General features: G+C 37.2%; 1 protein-coding gene across 5 annotated transcripts in view; it reads left to right on the top strand.

Moving 5' to 3' along the window:
* The window catches only part of PTBP2 (polypyrimidine tract binding protein 2), a 123,311-nt gene that overhangs the window by 47,666 nt on the left and 54,670 nt on the right, over positions 1 to 20,975 (top strand). For all 5 annotated transcript variants that reach the window (XM_036767130.1, XM_036767129.1, XM_036767128.1 and 2 more), the window contains exon 3: positions 2,072 to 2,147. In XM_036767130.1, the coding sequence (XP_036623025.1) occupies positions 2,072 to 2,147 (76 nt within the window). The remainder of the gene's footprint in view (positions 1 to 2,071; positions 2,148 to 20,975) is intronic.

Here is a 20,975-nt window from a genome sequence, read left to right as displayed (position 1 = left end):
GCTCTACTTACTGAGCCACCTAGCCTCCCCCCAAACTGTATGATTTTTAGTACTCTGTCCCCATTTCCCACCACTTTCATTGAAGAAGCAGAAAGGGATTAAGACAGGACTAAGAAACATTTACTGTTTTCTGTTTGTTTGTTTCATGTGTTACCACAACTGAACAGTTAGTTCATCATCATGCTGACAACCAACTTTTTGGTGTTACGCCTCTCTATGCATACAGTGGCTGGTCATCTTTTGCCAGGACCATAGACTTGAGAATAGCAGCTGGGTGTGAATAGACAGGCTTTCTTTCGCAAATAGTGTTCCACAATGAACCACATCTATGACATAGTTGACTGAATAGTATAAAGAGTATTCAAAATCCCACTATGCTTATTGTTTGTTGATAATGAAAAACCATTTGATTGGGTAGGATGAAATGCCATAATAAGAATTTTCTTCCAACAAGAGCATCTGCCATCCATATGTAAAAATCATTCAAATGTTCTTGAAAGATAAAAGAGAGAACTTTTTTTGTGTGTGATTATATTTATCGTCTTAAAATTAAATCAACCCTTTTAACTCCTTTATTAGTCTCATGACTAATTTAGCCGCAACTTACCTTATATATGGTCTCTCCTTTAATCTAGCAACAACAAACTATGTATATTCCATTTTCTTGGTTTCATAAGGATGTCAGTGTTTATATGATAACGTTTTTCAGTACTACTTGTTGGTTATTGCTCAAGGATCTCACATTGGAGTATCACCGGTTTAAAAACTAAAATTTGTAGCGCCTTCTACTATCTGATATTTTCCATGGTCCCTGCCACAACACAGGCCGTTTTATGTTTTTCTTGTAAGGGCCAAAGAATTTATTACATGTCTAGCAACCAGCCTATGAATGAACCTCTTTCTCTTTAGCTAACTGATCTAGTCTTTACCCACTAGAGGCAATCTGTTGCCAAAACAACATTGAAAGCCGGTTCAGCTTGCCCTAGAACGTGTCACAATACATTTCTCTGACATAGTCAACATTATCATGACATGAAGAGACACTAGAGTAGGACTTTGTGGAAGATCTGTACATAAATAACTGAATCATTTTCTTCCCAAAACAGGCATAACTGTGAATGAAAAACTAGTTAATGCGCAATTTATCATACTGGCCTATGGAATTGATTCAGATCTCTATTGATGTCTAAAACATTTGCTAAATATTTTTCAGTGTAAGAGTAATAATTGACATTTATATCAGGGCTTTAAAGTTTGCAAAGCAATTTACATGGATTATCTCAGTTGAGCCTCACAATAGCCCTGTGAGGTAGATGCTATAGGCATTTTTTAACCCTGTTTTACAGATGAAGAAACTGTTTTCTTAAGTTTGTGACGTATAAGCAACCAGTAATTGTTAGAGGTGGGATTTGAACTTCGGTCTTCTCTACTCCAAATCCAGCTCAGTTTCTGCCAGGTGAAGCTACTAAGTAGACATGTATTTTGCCTTTAGAATGTTTATTTCTACTGTGTTTGTTGCTACTGTGGTTATGTGCATTATGTTTTACTAGTTGACTTTTAAAAAGTTAAAATGCATTCTCTAGTATGAATTTCCAGTAGTAGTTACTCACTTCAGTTGTCTGAAAAGCCATGGGTGAAATATTGGGGTTTCTGTGGAGAGGATTTTGTAGGGTCCAAATAGACGATGAGCCCTCAGTGAAAAATCTTGTTCTTAGGTCTTTCTGTTTGCAAGTATTACAGAAGCTCCCTGAAGTCTTTGGATCACGAGATACAAGCCCTTTTAGTTTTTCAGGCTGATATTACGTATAAATGTTAGCATGGGAAAAAGCTGAAAGTTGGCATGAGAAAGAAAAGGGAGGTAAGAAAAAAAAGCATTTCTGATAACCTTGTGGAGGGATATGAAGAAAGGTGAAGTTCAGGATTGGGAATTTCTTTTTTTAAATATCAATTCTGTACTGAGATTAAAAATTGAAATAAGTCCCAATGAAAACTTTGTATGAGTCTTAATTAGCATCTTAAATGTAAAGATTACTTACACCAAAATTTCTCTCTCTTTTTTCCCCCCTTATAGAGAGGATCTGACGAACTTCTTTCAGGCAGTGTACTGAGTAGCCCAAACTCTAATATGAGCAGCATGGTAGTTACTGGTAAGTGATAAAACTATTATTTACTTTTAAGATTGTTTGCTGTTTAGTGAGGACTGAAATTCGAAAGAACTATTTATTAGTGCAATTTGCTTTAAAACTTAAAACATTTTAACCAAATTGTATTCAGTGTGTGTCATGAAAAGAAACTATTTATGTAGTAGTCATGTAACTTTAGGATTGAGAAGTAGTGCTTAAAAATATGTTGTTAGTGTAGCTCTAAGTCTTCAAGACCAAGCTGAGATTTCATCTTTTAACTTAACTCTCCAGTTTCTCTCCCATATTCTCTTCTTTCTACTTCCAAAGCCACCATATTTCACCCAAACTTCTGTAGTAGCTTCTTAATTAACCAGACTGCTTCAAAGTTCTTCCTTCTCCATTCAGTCCTGCACACATAGCAAAATAATCTTCCTAAAACATTTTAGGTCCTCCACACTCTGTTCAGCCCACCCCCCACCCCCTCAGTCTTATTTGATATTACTTCTCTTCAGAAACTCCACGTTCAGTCAGAACTGGACTACTAGTTGATTGCATAACTTAGAACTATCTGCCGTCATGAAACTTTTTCCCCTGAAATGTTCCCTTAATTTTCATGTCAGAGTTTTCTCCCTTCTCAATTTTCCTTGTTCTTTACTAATTTGTGTATATTTTACGTGTTCCCAAAATAGTGTAAACTCCTCGAATGATTCACTGAGCTATTTCTTTGAATTTTTGTATTTTCACTGCCTAGCATAGTACCCTGCCCCTAATATACATTGAATTGAGTTGAAACTCCAGTCCATACTCATCTTTCCTTTTTTCTAATGAAGAACATTTATCTCTACCACACAAATAAGCCCTTGAGTATATGCTGAGTTGTATTCTTAATTGCTTCTTTTGATGTAATCAGATTATTAACTCCCTGGGTACAGTGACTCTGTGTATGCCCCTAGCTAGTGTTGTGTTTATTGGTGTGGGGGGCACAAGAGACCCTTTGATTTCACCACAGTGGTATAGGAACTTTCCGTTTGGCTCTTCCTCTTACTGATGTAGATTAGCAATGCATCAGTAGTCTATGGTTTTTTTTCCCTAAAAAAATCATTTTATGGTTTGAGAGAGTAAATGACTTTCACAGGGTCACTCAGCTACTGTGTGTTAAAAGCAGGGCATGAGCTTAGGTTCTCCTGTTTGTGCAGTCACTCTATTTATCACTGCTTCTGACTAGGTTCTTAGAAAACTTTAATAAATGCCTTTTGAAAGCTTCATGATTTTTGTTTGTTTTGCTTCGAGGCAATTGGGGTTAAGTGACTTGCCCAGGGTCACGCAGCTAGTTACCTGTCAAGTGTTTGAGGCTGGATTTGAACTCAAGTTCTCCTGACTCTAGGGCCTCATCAGTTCTTTAGTTATCTAATCTCTTCTAAGAACTGAACTTTTACTTGGTCAGCTGCCTTTTTTTTTTTTTAAAGAAAGGGGAAATTATAAATGGCAGAAATGGTGAAATACTATAGTTCAGCAAGTATTTATCATAAGTTTGTGCAAAGCACAAGGCTGTAATACCAAAAAAACAAGACAGTCTTTGTTAGGAAGTCTACATTCTGGGGGCGGGGGGGGGGAGGGGTTCAAAATGTACCCAAGCTATTAGCAACTAGAGATATTCAGAATCACCTGTTATGAGAAGTAGAACTTGAAGCCAAGTCTTAAAAGCATTTGGAACTTTGAGAAACAAGGGAAGAGAAAAAAGATTCCAGGCATAAGGGAAAGCCAATGCAAAGGTATGGAAGTGGGAAATGGGATACTATGTATGGGGAGGCTTAGGTAGTTCAGTTTGGCTATATGGATAGATACATTAGAAATTAATATGAAACAAGCCTGGAAAGTTAGGCCAAAATGTAAAAGCCTTTAAAGACTAAATACAGAGGAGTTTACATTTTATTGTTTTCTTAAGTTCTTTGAAAAAGAGTTAGACCTGTGGTTAGACCTGTGCTTTAGAAAGATAAATTTTATAGCTATGTAGCATGGAATGAAGTTATATGGGATTTGACCTGATTGGTGACATCGTTAAGAAAATGAGCATAGAGTACCCTGAATAGAACCTTGACACAGTCCCACAAATGGGGGCAGGGCATAGATATTGGTCTAGTAGGTGATACTGAGACTGATAGGTTAGATGTAGGAGGAGAACAGAATCATGTCATAAATAATTCATAATTCATAAATATTCATGGAGAAGGTGGGCGTGTGTAGCAGTTCTGGAAGCTGTAGTGAGGTCAAAAAGGATCACGAGTGAAAAAAAGATGTTTGCAATTTAGTCAGTTAACATTTATGAAACACCTGCTATATGCCACGTACTATGCCAAGCACTGAGGATACAAATAAGAAAAAAATCAGCCCCTGCCCTCATTAGCATATGCAAAGCACAGAAATACAAAGGTAAAATTTCACTCAAGGAGCTTGTCTGATGAGGAAAGACAGCACACAAAAGGTACCCAGTGCCAATCAGAGGATTCTGTATTTGATTGTGGAAGCAATAAGGAACCCCTGGAGTTTATTGAGTGGGGGTCAGGTATGGTGACATAATCAGATCTGAACTTTAGTCTTCCTCATCCTGAGAAAACCCTCATTAGCCTCTGCTGTCCTCTTAAGCTGTCATCAGATAGTTCTCCCTTTAGTAGTCAAGCTTCTAGAAAAATTTATCTATACTTGTTGCCTTCACCTTCTTTCCTCTCACTTCTCAGACCTTTGCAGTCTGGTTTCAGACCTCATCACTCAAACTGAAACAACTCTTTCCCAAGTTACCAGTGATCTCATTGCCAGCTCAAATGGTGTATGTTCAATCCTCATCCTTCCTAAACTGTAGCATTTGACAGTGTTGACTACCCCCCTACGGATACTCTCTCTGTTCTGGATTATCCTGTGGATACTCTCTCTGTTCTGGATTACCATGACATTGCTGTCTCTTAATTCTTATTGTACCTTTCTTGTATTCTTCTCAAGCACTTTTGCTGGTTCATACTCCACAGCATTCTCTCCGACTATACCACAAGCCTCTATGCTGGGCCCTGTTCCATTTTCTCTTTACATTCTCTCAGGCCATGACCTCATTAACTCCTCTGGGATTAATTATTATCTCTATGCAGATGATTCAAAGTTTTGCATCTCCAGCCCCAGTCTCTGCTTTCAGTTCCCACAGTAGTCATCCAAGGGAACAGTCTTTGTGGAAAAAGGCATATGCCATCCCTGCTACCACTAACACCAGCTACTGACCACCTCCCACTTAAAGGGCAGAAGCATGTCCTCCTATACTTGTTATTAGAATGTAAACTTGTTGAGAAAAGGAACTGTCCTGCTTATATCCCTGATGCTTAGCACTTTATACATAGTAATCTCTTAATACTTTTTACATGCACTTCTTTTTACTCCTGAGCTCTAGTTATGCATCTCCAGTTGCCTGTTTGACATTGAAAATTTGCATGTCCTGTAGACATCTCAAACTCAACATGAATGAAACTGAACTCATTATCTTTCTTCCTTTTCCAGACTTCTTTGTTTTTGAGGAAGGTGGCACCATCATTCCAGTTGTGCACATGCACAACTTTGTTGTTAGTTAGCCTTGACTCTCTCTTCCTTACCACACATGATTCAGTGACTTATCAAATCTTGCCATTTCTCTGTAACATTTCTCACATCCTTCCTTTCTTTGTACTCAGATAGCACCAACCTTATTTAGGCTCTCATCCCCTCTCACCTGAAATAGTCTCTCTTGAGATTCTTTTTTTTTTTCTTTAAGATAGACCAACCGTTTTATTTTTCCCCTGATCGCTTCAGGAATGTTGATGGGCAGATAGCTCTTTACATGGGCTTTGGAGGGGGTCTGGGGGCAGCACCTGCAGGTCTGAATAGGGGTGGGGGCATCTGATCCTTTTGAGTCTCATGGGAGTGATTCCTTATTACCTTGCTGTGAATTGCACAGCTCACACAGTAATGTAGTTTCACATACAGTTTGGGCAGCACATAGGAGTTGAAGATGCTGGCCTCAGAGATGTCCCTGATGGACACGGCTTTCATGATGTTACAGATGACAAACTTCTTGATGGCCTTGTCCTTGGGCACTCAGCGGGTGCAGTTGGTGCAGCAGATGGGCTGCAGGTGGCTGTACCCCTTCTTGGCAGGCCTGTTGTTCCTCCTTTTCTTGGTCGTCTTGGAAGCCAAGAACTACAAACAGCTTCCCATGAGATTCTTCTTGCTCCAATCCTTTATCCCTAGAACTGCCAAAATTATTTTCCTTTTCACTCCCCTACTCGTTAAATTCTAAAGGCTCCCTTTTGCCTCTGGGCTTGAATATTAGCACCTGTACTTTGATTTCATAACCTTTCGCAACTTCCCACTGTATCTTTCCAACCTTATTATATATTAGTCTTTTGCTGCGTTCTATATAGTCTAGTCAAAAGGATCTCCTTGCTGTTTCTTACTCATGATAACTCCATCCCCAGTCCTCCATGCTTTTGCACTGGCTCTCCTAAATACCTTGTGTACCCCTTTCTTATATTGCTTCCTAGAATCCCTTGTTTCCTTTGAAATTTTGTTCAACTTATCTACATATTATCTTCTACGATAGAATGTAAGCTCTTTAAGGGCAGGAGATTTTTCATTTTTGTCTTTGTGTCTCCAATACCTAGCACAAAGCCAGACACAGTAGCTACTTGATAAATGTTTGATTAATGATCTAGAGGAAAGTTGATGAGGGCATCTACTAGTCTACTTGTAGGTTTAAATCATGGTGAGTATATGAGATAGGTAGGTGGTAGAATCAATAAGTTGTCGAATGATTGGATATGGGGGGGTAAATGAGAGTGAAGATTCAAAGATGAATGGATACATGAATGAAAAGCATTTATTAAATGCTTACAGTATGCTAGAACTGGGTTAAGCCCCAGGAATAATACAAATGCAAAAGTGAGACACTTCTGCCCTCAAGGATCTAACATCACAATGAGAAAAGTTAATGAAAGATAGAAACATTATAGACCTTGCTCTCAAACAGTTAATGATCTAATGGGGAGTGGTGAGTAACACTAAATAAATCTAATAAATCTAACTAAATAAATGTATCAGGTAAAATATAATCAAGCATTCAGAACATATGTGTTAAATGATTACTCTGTGCTAGCCATTTTATTTTGCACTAGGACTGTAGAGACAAAAATGAAATGCTCCCTGTATTGAATTTACATTCTGTTAGAGAAGACATGAACGTATATAGAAATATACAAAATATATACAGGGTATTTTGCGGGAGGGATCAGGAAAGGCTTCATGTACAAGATTTTTTGAATTTTGAAGGAAACATGTGATTCTAATAGGCAGAAAAAGGATGTCAAAGGAAAAGGTACAGAAAGGAGGGATTTGTTGTGTAAGATGCCCTGGGAGAGGACTAATTTGCCAGAATGTAGGGAGCAGCAAGGGGAATAATATGTATAATAAGACTGCAAAGATAAGTTGGGGCCAGATTGTAAAGAGGTTTAAAAGCCAATGAGGACTTCATATGTTATCCTGGATGCAATAGTGAATAATTGGAGTTTAAAAAGTAGGAGAGTGACTTGGTTAGATTCGCAGTGAGGGCCTGAGATCTAAACAAAAAATGTTTTAAGAAATTTGAAGTGGGAGAATTTTTAGCTAGGGAAATTGAGATATCTTCATACTATACTTTCTGATTATCCTCACCTTTAGAGAGAAAAGAAAGAAAGCATCTATATTCTCAGTCGTAGCAAAAGGACAATATTATATGGAGAAAGAAATAACAGATGGAGTCAAGAAATTTTATTTTCCAACTTGGCTACTGACTGCCTGTGTGATGTGACAAATCACTTAATCTCTCTGGATGGCAGTTGGAAAATGGGGTTAATACAACTTAAAGTACCTGTCTCATATGGTTGTAGAAAGGGAAACACTTTTAGAGTTGCTATTGAAATATAATTTTACATAAAATTTCTCTATAAATTTATATGGTACTTAAGGTACAATATAAATGGTGGTAATTACTTTTAGTTCTAAATTCTCTGACCTAAGACAAACATTTAAGTTCTAATTCTACTTGAGAATAGAATTCTAAATGCCATTTCTATACTTGTCTGGAATAATCTTTTGGAAAAAATGAAAAGATCTGGGATACATGAAAAGTACAGTTTATTAGATTTAGAACTTGTTGAATATCTGGATCCAAAGAGTTCCATTAATTATTTGGTGTCAGCTGAGAAGGAGGACTCTAAGGCTATCTCAGGGCTTAATGCTGGGCCTGTATCATTTTAACATTTTTATCAATTTTTATCAATGTCTTGAATAAATGCTTATCAGGACACAAACCAGAAGGAATAGCTAACATGTTATGACAGATTTAGGTATAAAAAAAGGATGACAAGCCAAAATATTAGGCTGATTCTGTAATGATGAAATGTATTATATATTAATGTAAAAGTCTTTTGTTTGCGTTTTAATAAATGTGTTTCACAATGTGAGGCTTGGGGAAGGTTTGGCCCTCCGTTCATTTTAGTGGACTGCTAGCTCAGTTTGAGCCTTTACATTTTAGTGAACTGCAAACCATTTGAGTCAGCAGTGCTAAGGCAGACAAAGAAATTATTATTACGTTAAGAAAGGCTTTAAATCTAGAATTAAGGAGGCGATAGTCCTCGTGACCGCTACCACATGCAGATGACATCTGGACTATTGAGTTCAGTTCTGGGCATCACATTTTGGGAAGGAAATTGGTAAACTAGATTTTGTACAAAGGAAGGCAGTCAAGATGGTGAAAGGGTTTGAGACCATGCCATATGAGACTAATTTCAAGGAACTGGGGATGTTTAGCCTGAAGGAGATAAGACTTAGATGGAACATGACAGCTGTCTTCAGTTATTTGAAAGGTTGTCATGTAGAAGAAGATTAGAATTGTATTCTGTTTGGCTTTAGAGGATAGAAGGTAGGAAAATGAAGTGGAAGCTGCAAATTTCATGCAGCCTAGTTTTCCCTTAGAAGTGATCCATCAGCCACTACCACTCAACTTTTCTTCCTCGTGCCCTTTTAGGTTGATCTCTCACTATCCACTTCTATAGTACAAGCACCTATTTCTCCTTTAAGAGAGTTCATCTTTATCTCTTTAGGAGGAGCCTTTTATGTTTTCCTGCTTTTTTTTTCTTTTGATACTCATTAAATGTTAAGTGACCTAAAGGAAGGATCTATATAGTTCATCTCTGAAGGATTATGGGAGGACATGCACAAAAATCACATGATACTGATCACTGATATAAGTTGTGATCTGTACAATTGCAGAGCTTATCAACATGGATGAGATCACATGACCATTGAAATATAACTTGGCAACCATGTACAATATAGATTTGAAGGATGAGTCCTGGAAAATGGGCAGATGTGGGAGAAATGTCCATCAAGAGTTGGAATAAAGATGAGAATGAGCACAAGTTAACTAGCAGGACTGACAGTCCTTTGAGACTGGCAGGAACAAGGAAGAATATCTTAGAGCAGTATTTCCTGGATAGCCATGCAGTATGAACAAGCCTATGAAGCCTGAGTATACATGAGCTGAATTACATTGCAATAAAAATTTTCTAAAAAGCAATTCTGACATTAAATAATAGACATAATTATCATTATGCTGCATGGTAATTGGGCATAAGTGACTGTGATTAGAATTTTTTGAACAGGCAAATACTTGTCAACAGTTTTTGCTTGTAGTGATGGGGAAGACGGGTGCCATTTTCACAATAATTTCTTTTGTCAGTAGTGGCTATGGCTATTGGACTGGAAGCTTGGGGGTTTAGGGTCCTGGGTTGTCTCCTTAAAGGGACAAAGAGATGCTTTTTCTGTTCTGCCCAGCTACTGGTGCCTTCCCCTTCCTTCTCTCAGGTACCTTGTATCTATTTTGTCTATACCACTAAATGTACATATTGTATCCCCTGACTTGTTCATAAGCTTCTTGAGGGTAAGTATTGTTTAGTTTTTGTCCAGGATGGTGGAGTTCTATAGAAGTATAGTGAGAAATGATGCTGGAAAGCCATAGAGGTTTAATATCCCAATGATACGACCCTAGCCCATCTTATTAGAGCAAAGGTTCTTACAAATCTAGTTATATTGAGGGGGGAGAAAAGAGGGTAGGTATATCTGGGGCTGGATCATGGAAGACTTTGAAGGCCAGGATAAGAAACTTGGACTTCATTTGTTAGGAAGTGATTAATTACTAAAGTACCTAACTCAGAGATTCCATTCTTTTTTTTTTTTTAATTTTTAGTTTTCAACAATCACTTCCATAAGATTTTGAGTTCCACATTTTCTCCCTGTCTCTCCCCTCTCTACACCCCAAGACAGCATATAATTTGATATAGGCTCTACATACACATTCATACTAAACCTATTTTCACATTAGTCACGTTGTAAAGAAGAATTAGAACCAATGGGAGAAACCATGAGAAAGAAGAAACAAAAAAAAAAAGAGAGCTAATAATATGCTTCCATCTGCATTCAGACTACATAGTTCTTTTTCTGGATGTGGACACCATTTTCCATTATGAATCTTTTAGAGTCATCTTAGACCCATTCTTTTTAATATAAAAATTTCATAGACCCTCTTGTTTCTCAGCCCACAATATTATTTGATTAAAAAATTACATATGAAAAAGTTACTTTGAATTTAGTAGTGCTTTTAAATGTTTTCATTCTATTAAGTGCAACAGAATCCAGTATGTTCAAAAAGCTAGTAATATGTATGTGTACAAGATATTATTTGATCTACAAAGACTTGGTTGCTTATTTATGATTTTCATACAACTTTGAAGACATCTTGAAATAACCCTCTGGTCCTCAGGTTTGGAACCATTTAGCCTATGATATTTTTTGAATGGAATAATGAATGAATATGACCTTAAGGATAGATTCTATCTTTCCAAGCAAGTGAATTATTAATTTTAAACATTTTCTGTTTGCCTTCTCCTAACCTGGTATTTTGAACAGCTTTTAGCTATTGCAGTCTCAAGGGAAAGGCAGTTTTATGAGGTAGAAAAACATTGTATTTAGTGTCAGAGGGACTAGGTTCAAATCACAGCTAAAATCCATCAATATTAATTAAATTACCTACTATGTACCAGGTAACAAGGCTAAATGAAGCAGTTTCAGCTTTCATGGAGCAGCTTATATTCTACTAGAGGGAAGGGAGGGGAGGGGAAGGGAAGGAAGAGGGGGGAGAGAGGGAGAGAGAATGAATGAATGTGCATGTGTGTGTGTGTGTTCATGTGTTCTTTATATATGTATGTATTTGGTTATGTATATACACACATATAATGTAAACTATAAGGTAATTTAGGAACAGAAGGCACTATAGCAGTTGGGCAGGATCAGGAAATGTTCATGGAGAAAATGATGCTTGAATTTCGAGGTGACATATTTTCTCTTAAGGACTGCTTTGGTTGTATCTCAAAGACGTTGATATGTGGTCTCGTCTTTATTGTTAGTGAAATTATGGATCATTTCTTGTTGTCTTTCATTTTTGAAGAGGACCAGTAAGATCTTGGTTATGTCTCGACTTGTACATGAATTGGAGACAGAGTTGTGCAAGGTTATTGGCCTCACTCTCTTTCAGAGTTATTGGAGTCCATTGGGAAAACAAAAGTCAAGACAACTGGCAATGTATTGTTTCTGTGATTTTTTTTTTTGACCTACATATTCCTTAGGTTTGAGTTATTAAGTCTCTAATTTTTGATTGTTTCATCAGTTTACTAAATATAATTTTTACTGCATTGTGTTCTCTAAAAAATGTAAGATTTATGTTTTTCTGTATTTGTTTATAAGGTTTTCATGCCCTAATACTTTTAAGTTTTTGTGAAAGTAATATGCACAGCTGAGAAACATAAATTCCTTTCTGTGCCCTTTCAGTAATCTTCAGGTTGTCTAATATATTTAACTTTTCTGGAATTCTATTCAGGTTCTTCACTTTTTAAAACAATTTGGGGGGTTAGATTGTCTTAGAGCACTAAATTAAGGTAAATTACAGTTTTACTGCTAATTTCTGTCTATAACACTTAAAACTTTTCATTCAAGTTATGTTATGCCATTTGGTTCATATTTATTTAGCATTGATATTGAAGTTATTGTCTGTGATACCTTTCTGCAAAATGTTGTTTTCCTGTGTATTTGAATTAAGTCTTTTTTTTTTTCTGCTATTGTTTTGTGTGGGGTTGTTTGCTTAAGACCCTTTCCCCCACCGACCCCTCCCTTTTAACCTAGGCTGAAGTCAAATGGATTTTGCCCCAGCCCCTTATCTTTCAGTTTAAGATGTGTTTCTTATAAACAAAATAATACTGGATTCTGCTTTTTAACAGATTCTGTTATCTTCCATTTTATCAGTGAATTCATCCCATTCACATTTACAGTTGTACTTGTAAATTTTATATTTTCCACCATCCTGTTCTCTTATACTTTTTTCCTCTTTGTTTCCTGACCACTCTTTAAAAAAAAAGTAGAGGAGGTTGGTAAGAGAGGATTGAGCACAGCACCACTGCTTCAGGTTTTGTGTAATCTACTTCTCTTCCTCTGCTTCTTTCCTTCACTCAGAGCCTAGTCACAAGTTTTTAGCTTTTCTTACTTTCCAAAATCTACCTTCTTTGATTAGAGACTTTTCCCCCTTAAGATTAATATCTCCCTTAATCTACCTTTCCTCTTGTTCTTCTTTTCCTCTTTTCCTTCCTGTTTCCCATTTGAATGAAATGTATTTCTGTACACACCTGTGTGTGGAGATACTGTTCCCTCCTTGCTTCTTCCCATGTGTTTTTGTAGACTCCTACTTGCATACTCTGATTATGTAAGAGAATTTTCCCTATACTTCCTCTCTCCCCACAAGTGCATTTCTCTTTGCCTTCCCTGCTATTCTTATTTTGAAATGATCAAAATATAATAGAACCACTCCCCAGTCCTCTCTCTAATTAGAATCCCTCTTTGACACTAGATATCATGATAAGAGTCCTGAGGGAATACATGTATGATTTTCCCTGTATTAGAATCTTTAAAAAAAAAAGGTTAGAATTTATCCATGTTTAGTTGCTTACAATTGCTCGTGTTTACCTCTTTATGTTTCTCATGACTTGTGGCTTGTATTTCAGAGTTTCTTCTTTGCTCTGGTCTTTTTGTCAAGAATGCTTGGAAGTCCTTATAAAAAGTCCATCCCTCCCGCCCCCATAAGATAATACTCAGTTTTGCTGGGCACTCATTCTTGCCTGTAATCTCTTGTCTTTTGCCTTGTGGAATGTTATTTTCTAAATTTTCTGCTCCTTTAGGGTGGTGGAAGCTCAGTCTTATGTAGTCCTCATTGTGCCTCCTTGGTACTTATTGAATTCTCTCTTTCTGGCTACTTGCAGTATTTTTCTTTGTCTTGGAAGCTCTGGTTTTGGGCTATAAAACATTTGTGGGTTGATTTCAGCAGATGATACGTGGATTTTTTCTGATTTTACTTGGCTCTCTGGTTGTAAGAGATCTGGGTAGTTTTCTTTTATGACTTACTGAATGTCTTCTTCTGGGCTTGTGTCTTAAATGTCTCTGTCACCATAATAGGTCTTTACGATGGGATTCTTTTCTGTGTACTGACTCTTCTAACTTTGGACTTAATGGTAGAGCTAGGCTTTGTGAACTTATGTGGTGAATGTCTCAGCAGAGGATTTGTCCCCTTTGGTCTTCCTGCTTTCTTGGGATATTGCATGTTGTATTATTTCAGGATTTTAATGACAGTTCAGGCCAGGGAGACCTGTAAGCTTTCAGTGTTCCCAAAGTGGTCTGATTCAGGGCAAAGTCTGATCACTGCTTTCTTAGGCTGAATTTTTCAAGTTGCTGCCCTGATTTTGGGTCTGCACAACACTCCTGTTGACTTGACCATGGTTGAAAGTTCTAGTAGACTGCTACTGGATTCCACCACTATTAGCCACCTGAAAAGCTCTGGCTGAGACAGAGCCTGAGTAAGCCCATGTGGTCAAAGCCCGACAGATAATTGTTTGTTTTTGAATCTGGTCCTCAGTACATAGCCTAGGACCAACTATTGTTCCTTTCCTTCAACTCTACTCTTAGATACAGATCTCCTTGGTTTGCTGTGGACCTGGGCAGTAAATAACAGGGCTGTCAGTTGGAACCTATTTCCATATCCTGTAGAAGATTGGGGAAGGTGGTCACCTTTTATGGGTCTGGGACCTCTTTTTGCCTTGTTACACAGCTTCAGTACTGTTTTAGTTTTTGCCTACAAAATGCCACATTCAGTACACCCCTGGCCAGATCCTATCCCTAGAGCCCATGGACCTCTCTGTCTCTAAATGTTGAACTTGGCTGGAGTTATAACTGTGATTTTTGTTCTTGGATTTCCTGATCAGTCCTTGATCTAGTGTGTTTTCGAAATTCTTTGTGGTGGAGTTGTGTTGGGGTAGCTCAGCTATACTACTTGCCTTGACTCTTTGCAACTTTGATTCCTGGAAAATATTGCTTAATAAAAAGCTTTTTCATTTATTGATGGTGAAAGATTAGAGCTTCATAGAGAAAACTTCACATATATAATATATGGAGAGCTCAGTCATCTGAGGCAAAAGAGTTACTATGACTCAGTGGATCAGGTGATAGACTTGTAAGCAGCAAGACACACACCAGCTGAGTTACCCTATTCAAGTCACTCTCAGCTTCATAGTGCCTACCTCATGAAGTTACTGTTAAGATCAAACAGGATAACATATGTAAAGTACTTTGCAGACCTTAAGGTGCTATATATAAACATTAACTATTATTAATTGTAATACCATCTGCATAATGACAATCATTGAACACATATAGTAATAACGACACAGCCTTTATATAGCATTTTCAGGTTTGTAAAGCACTTTCAAATACCTCATTTGATTATTGCAACCTGGGTAGTACCTATATTACAGATGAGGAAACTGAGTTAGACAAGTTAAATAACTTTCCCAGAATCATACAACTAGTGAAAGTTTGAGGCCACATTTGAACACAGTTCTTCCTGATTCTAATTTCAGCACTTTATCCACTTCACCATCTAGATGCCCAAGTAGCTAGTCGCTATCTTTGGAGGTCACTGAGTTAGAGAGTGTTTAGGGGAGAAGAGGTCTCAGGACAGAGCCTTGAAGGACATTCATAGTTAAAAGCTGTGCTAATTTTGATGATCCAGGATTGTTGTTGGGGAAGACCAAATATTCAACAGGAAAGCATGGTCAGCAGTGTCATATATTGCTGAGGTCAAGAATGAATGAATGAAGGAAAAATATTTGATAAGCACTTGCTTTGAATGTGACAATTTGGGTATTGGTTAATAGGTATTGAGGTTACACATATAAAAGACAAGCTGTCTCTGGTTTCAAAGAGATACCTAAGTTTAAAGGTACCCTAAGAGGAGAAGATCCTTATATAAGAGAATGGTGGTTTAAGAATTCACAGGGATGGATGAGTGGAGTCATAGGGCAGTCTGACTCCTTTCCTGGAATGATAGTGTCCATTCAGTTGATGTTCTTGGATCTAAAAGTGGAAAGAGTGGGTAGGGGGAGAGTTCGCACTTAATATGTGGCAGGATGGTGACCAGAGGAAGAAAGGTGAGGACTGAGAAAAGATCATCAGATTTGGCAGTTAACAGATAATTGATGACTTTAGGAAGAGCAATTTCAGTTGATGCTTAGAAGCCAAGTTGAAAAGTTTGTTAAGTGAGAGGGTGGAAGTGGGTACAATGAGTGTAAACAACTATTTCTGCTTGGTTTGATTGAGAAAAGGAGGAGAGAGATAAGGTCAGTATTAGTTCCTCTGGTATCATAAGACTTGAATTAATTAAGGGCAAATAGTTGCTCTCTTAAGTTTCTCACTTTGTATTGAGTGTCTCTTCTCCATTAGCCATTTTTATTCTGTTCTTGACAGTCCAGCCATCATTCTCCTTGGCACACAAAATGAAACAAAATAATAATTGAATAATACTGCCTCCTGTTGATGGTTATTGTCTTCACTTACTCTGAGTGATGGTCCTTTCCCCTTCTGGATCTTCCTCTTTCTCCCAGTAGAACTTAAAAGCCTCAAAAACCTTTTTTCGTTGTTGTCCTTTTCCTTGCCTTACAAGTCTCAACTCATTGAATTGAGTTTTGTTTTCTTTTAGGAGAATGGGACTTGTTTGTAGGCAACATAGAAGAAAAACAGTATATGGGGAAATGTTGAATATATTAAAGAGGTACGGTTAGAGCACTCTGCCGAAGACTGCTTGTATAAAATTAAATAAATTGTCTAACCTCTCTGGAGCTCAGTTTCCTCATGTATAAAATGAGGGATTTGGACTAGTTAACCTCTAAGGTACTTTTAGCTCTAAAGTTTGGATTTTAGGTACCATCATCCTTTAGCTCATCTTTCTTTTATGCTTCTTAAGATCCTCTGAATCCCTCACCTTAGTTTTTGTTTACACATTTTTTGCCCCTGTCATTTCTTTCATTCATCAGCCCCCATAAGCCCTTGCTTAGTGCTAGACTTTGTCCAAATAATGGGATATTGGAGGAGTTTTGGAGGAATAAATAAAGGGTAATAAATTAGGAAGAAAGACAAGTACTCAGTAGATCTTTGTAAGTTCAAATGGTGAAAAAAAAAATGGAATGGAGATTAAGAAAAAAAGAAACCAGGGTAGCTATGGATTCCTGAACTCTTCTTTTTTATTACTTACCACCTTAATTCAGAACCTTATTACCTCTTGCCTAGATTATTACACTGGTTTCTTCTTGCTTTAAGTCTCACTGTCTTCCATTCTGCTGCCGAAGTGATTTTCTTTAAACCCAAATCTGACTGTGTCATTCTTATAATCAGCAAATTCCAGTATTTTCTTTTGCCTCCAGAATCAAGTATTAACTCTGTTAAGCCTTCAAAATCTTTCATAACCCTGATGACACAACCTATCTTTCTAGTTTCACTGTACTTCATTCCCTTAGCACTCTGCATTTCACACAGACTGCCTTCCTTTCTGTTCTTCATATATTACACTTGGCTTTTCTTGTTCATGCCTTTGCATTGGCTATCACCATGCTTAGAATACAATACTTCCTGACCTCTACCCTTTTCTTCTTTCAAGACTCAGAGTAAAGCACCATTTTCGACATCAAGACTTTTCTGATCTCAACTTCCTCCAGTCTCCTTAATTCCAAACTTATCGTTGAGTCAGGTTCTTCATGACCCCGTTTGGGGTTTTCTTGACAAAGATATTGGAATGATTTGCCATTTCCTTTTCCGACTCATTTTACAGATGAGGAAACTGAGGCAAACAGGATTTAAATGACTTGCCCAAGGTTACACAACTATAAGTGTCTGAGGCCAGGTTTGAACTCAGATCTCCCCGACTCCAGTCCTGGAGCTCTATCTACTGTACCATCTAGCTACCCAAACTACAATTGTAATTAAAAACTATAATTCCAAAATCCATTGTAATAAACAAAAATATTTTCCTCATCTGTGAAATAGGAATAAGAATAGCACCTGCCTTTTAGGGTTGTCGTGAGGCTCAAATGAGATAACATATGTAAAATGCGTTGCTAAACTTTAAAGTGCTTTATGAATACTAGCTATTATTGTCATTATTACTATATTTATCCTTATTTGTTTTGTTTGTGCTTATTATATATATGACATCTTGCCCATTGAAATGTAAGTTTCTTGGGAGGACAGATTATTTAATTAATTATATTTGTAGCCCTAGCATCTAGCATAGTAGGTGCAACATAGTAGACACTTTTTTCTGATTAAAAAAACTACATTCAGAATGCTGACAAAATATCTCTGGTTTTTGTTGCAATTTATTCTTTCATATACTACATCAAAAACAACTGAAGATGAATGTGAACTTCATCCTTATATGATGAATTTGTGCTGAGCACCAACAAGAACTTCTCTGCCAATTTGTAATCCATGTTACAGCAGTCAAATTTATTTAGCTATTGAAAATACCGCTAAAGGACAGGGCTTCTAAAGACACATTATGTAGTGTGTTGACCAGTTTTTTTTAAGGCTCTGTATAGTGTACAAATAAATATTGCATAGCCTTGTATTTCAATATTTTTTTCTTTTAAAGGGAGTGAGTTGTTCTGAGGTACCACCTCCCATCTATCAAACTGGCTAACATGACAGAAAAGGAAAATGATAAATGCTGGAGGGGATATAGAAAAATAGTTATATTAATACACCATTGGTAGAGTTGTGAACTGGCCCCATCATTCTGGAGCACAATTTGGAGCTGTCCCAGGAGGCTATAAAACTGTGCCCTCTGTATTGTGAAATAAGTGGTCAGTTAACTGAATATTCTGTAATTGCAACAAAAAAATGCAGCTTTTCCAAAATGCTTTTAAGTAATTTTTGTTTCTAGTCAGAAAATTTAAAAAAAAATTGACACAGCAGTACTACAAGAATGAAGGACAAACAACAACCACTGCTAGCTCTGTATCCCAAAGACATCAAAGGAAACAGATGCAAAGTCGAGTGAGCAGAACCAGGAATCATTGTATATGGTAGCAGCAATTTTGTAAAGATGATCCCCTGTGAAGGACTTGGCTACTCTGATCAGTACAGTGATCCAAGACAGTTCTGGGAGCAAGTAGGTGGCACAATGGATAAAGCATTGGCCCTGGAGTCAGGAGGACCTGAGTTCAAATGCAGCATCCGATACTTAACTAGCTGTATGACCCTGTATGGGAAGTCACTTAACCTTATTACCTCAAAAAACAAAACAAAAACAAAAAAACCAGACAGTTCTTGAAGGACTCAAGCTAAAAATTGCAATCCACCTTTAGAGAGAGAAAATTGTTGAACTCTTGAGTGCAAATTGAAGTATGGTTTTTTTCACTTTATTTTTCTTACTTTGGAGGGGGTGGGGGCACAACATGGCTGATACGGAAATATATTTTGCCTGATTTCACGTGTATAATTGGTGTCATCTTGCTTGTCTTCTCAGTGAGCAGGGGAGGGAGTGAAGAGGGAGAGAATTTGGAAGGCAAAAATATTTTTTAATGTTAAAAATAATTCTTTTTTCAAAAGGAGTAAGTTGTGTATGGAGCAGGGGAAGAGTTAAAATACTTTCTAGAGAAAAAAATCTGCTCGAAGACCAACTTCTTAATTGTCATCATCTATGTCATCCTTCCTATTATCAGTCTTCCTCTTTTCTTGTTCTCCGCTTTGAGAATTCAGTTTTTTACCCACACCAGGCTTCCTTTAGCCCACTATGTAGCAGCATCTTTTTCGTATTTTCCCTTCAGTTTAGCTGCCTTTTCCCCCCATAAGGTTGCATCACATCTGCAGGAGTGTTATTCCATATTTCTACCAATTATTTTTCTCATATCTTTAATAGGAAGGCCAGGATGCTCCTCTTTGACTTTTGAATGATAATCAGGATATAGCAAGAAGCTAAAGGAGACCTCTTCACTGCATTGAGTTCCTTGAACTTTATTTTTGGTTTTCTTTTAGGTATAATGCAGGTTTTTTTGTTTCTCTTTATAACCAACCTTCCTGGCTTTTGCCATGTACTCAGATTTACTTTACTCTTTACCAAATGTTATCTCCCAGTCTTCTGATTTTTTTTAAAGTTCTGAGAAGTTCACTAAAGCATCTGGGGGCTTCTTTTTGCTTCTCTTGGCAGGTTCGAACAAAGGCATATGAAGATGTTTTACCTCTCAGTTTCTTAGGATCACTTTTGCCCATTTATTATTACTTTCCCTCAGTGCCACACAGTGCCCATCCAGCTTTTATTGTCTCTTCTGAGCTCAGAGTACTGCAGTGGCTGTGAGAGGAAGAGCCAGATGTGGTTTTCTCATTCTCTTTCATCCATAACTCTAACCATGGTGTGGTAGATTCTTAATAGATGTTTGTTGGTTGACTGATTATTTGGAATCTTGACAACTGAAAGGCTTAGGTCACTAAATCATCCAGCATTTATTTAGCACCTATTATATACTAGAGGCTGGAGATAAAAAGACAGAAATAAAGCAGTCTTTGTTCTCAAAGGTTTTTTATATTTTTATTTTATTTTTTATAGGACAAAACAAGCGTTTCCATAACCTACTATAATAAAAAAGATTGCACATAAAACTGCAAATCTGTTAAGTACAGCTTGCTATTCCTTTAAAGTTATTGTGTAAATTTCTTATTTTTCCTTTCTTCCTCCTCTGCCCTAGAGATGGCTCCCATAGACACAAATATGTCTGTATATGTAACATCATTCTACACGTACTTCTCTTCATCAGTTTTTTCCCCCCCTGGATGCAGATAACTCCTTCATATGTCCTTTATTTTAAATTTGGGCATTTATAATAGTCAAAGTAACTTACTCAAATTTGTTCTTAGAACAGTATTGCTGTTACTGTATACAACATTGCCTTGGTTCTCCTCACTTTGCTCTTCATTATTTCATGCAAGTCTTCCTGTGTTTTTCTAAGATTGAGCTCATCATTTCTCATAGCACAGTAGTCTTCCATCACAATCATATACCACAATTGGTTCAGCCATTCCCTAGTTGATGGGTATCCCCACAATTTCCAGTTCTTTACCACCACAAAGAGAGCTATTGTAAACATATCAGAACATATAGGTTCTTTTCCTTTTTGCCTAATCATCTTTGTGGTATTATTGGGTCAACAGGCATAGGCAGTTCAGTAATTCCATGGGCATAATTCCAGATTGCTCTCCAAAATGGTTGAATTAGTTGACAGTTCTACCAGCAATAAATTAATATCCCAATTTTTTCATATCCCCTTCAATATTTGTTGCTTTCCCCTTCAATCATTTTAGCCAATCTGATAGGTATAAAAT

This window comes from Trichosurus vulpecula, chromosome 7 (assembly GCF_011100635.1).
Source record: "Trichosurus vulpecula isolate mTriVul1 chromosome 7, mTriVul1.pri, whole genome shotgun sequence".
NCBI classification, from domain to species: domain Eukaryota; kingdom Metazoa; phylum Chordata; class Mammalia; order Diprotodontia; family Phalangeridae; genus Trichosurus; species Trichosurus vulpecula.
Note: the sequence above shows the minus strand (reverse complement) of the source record. Positions and strands in the feature narration are given on the sequence as shown.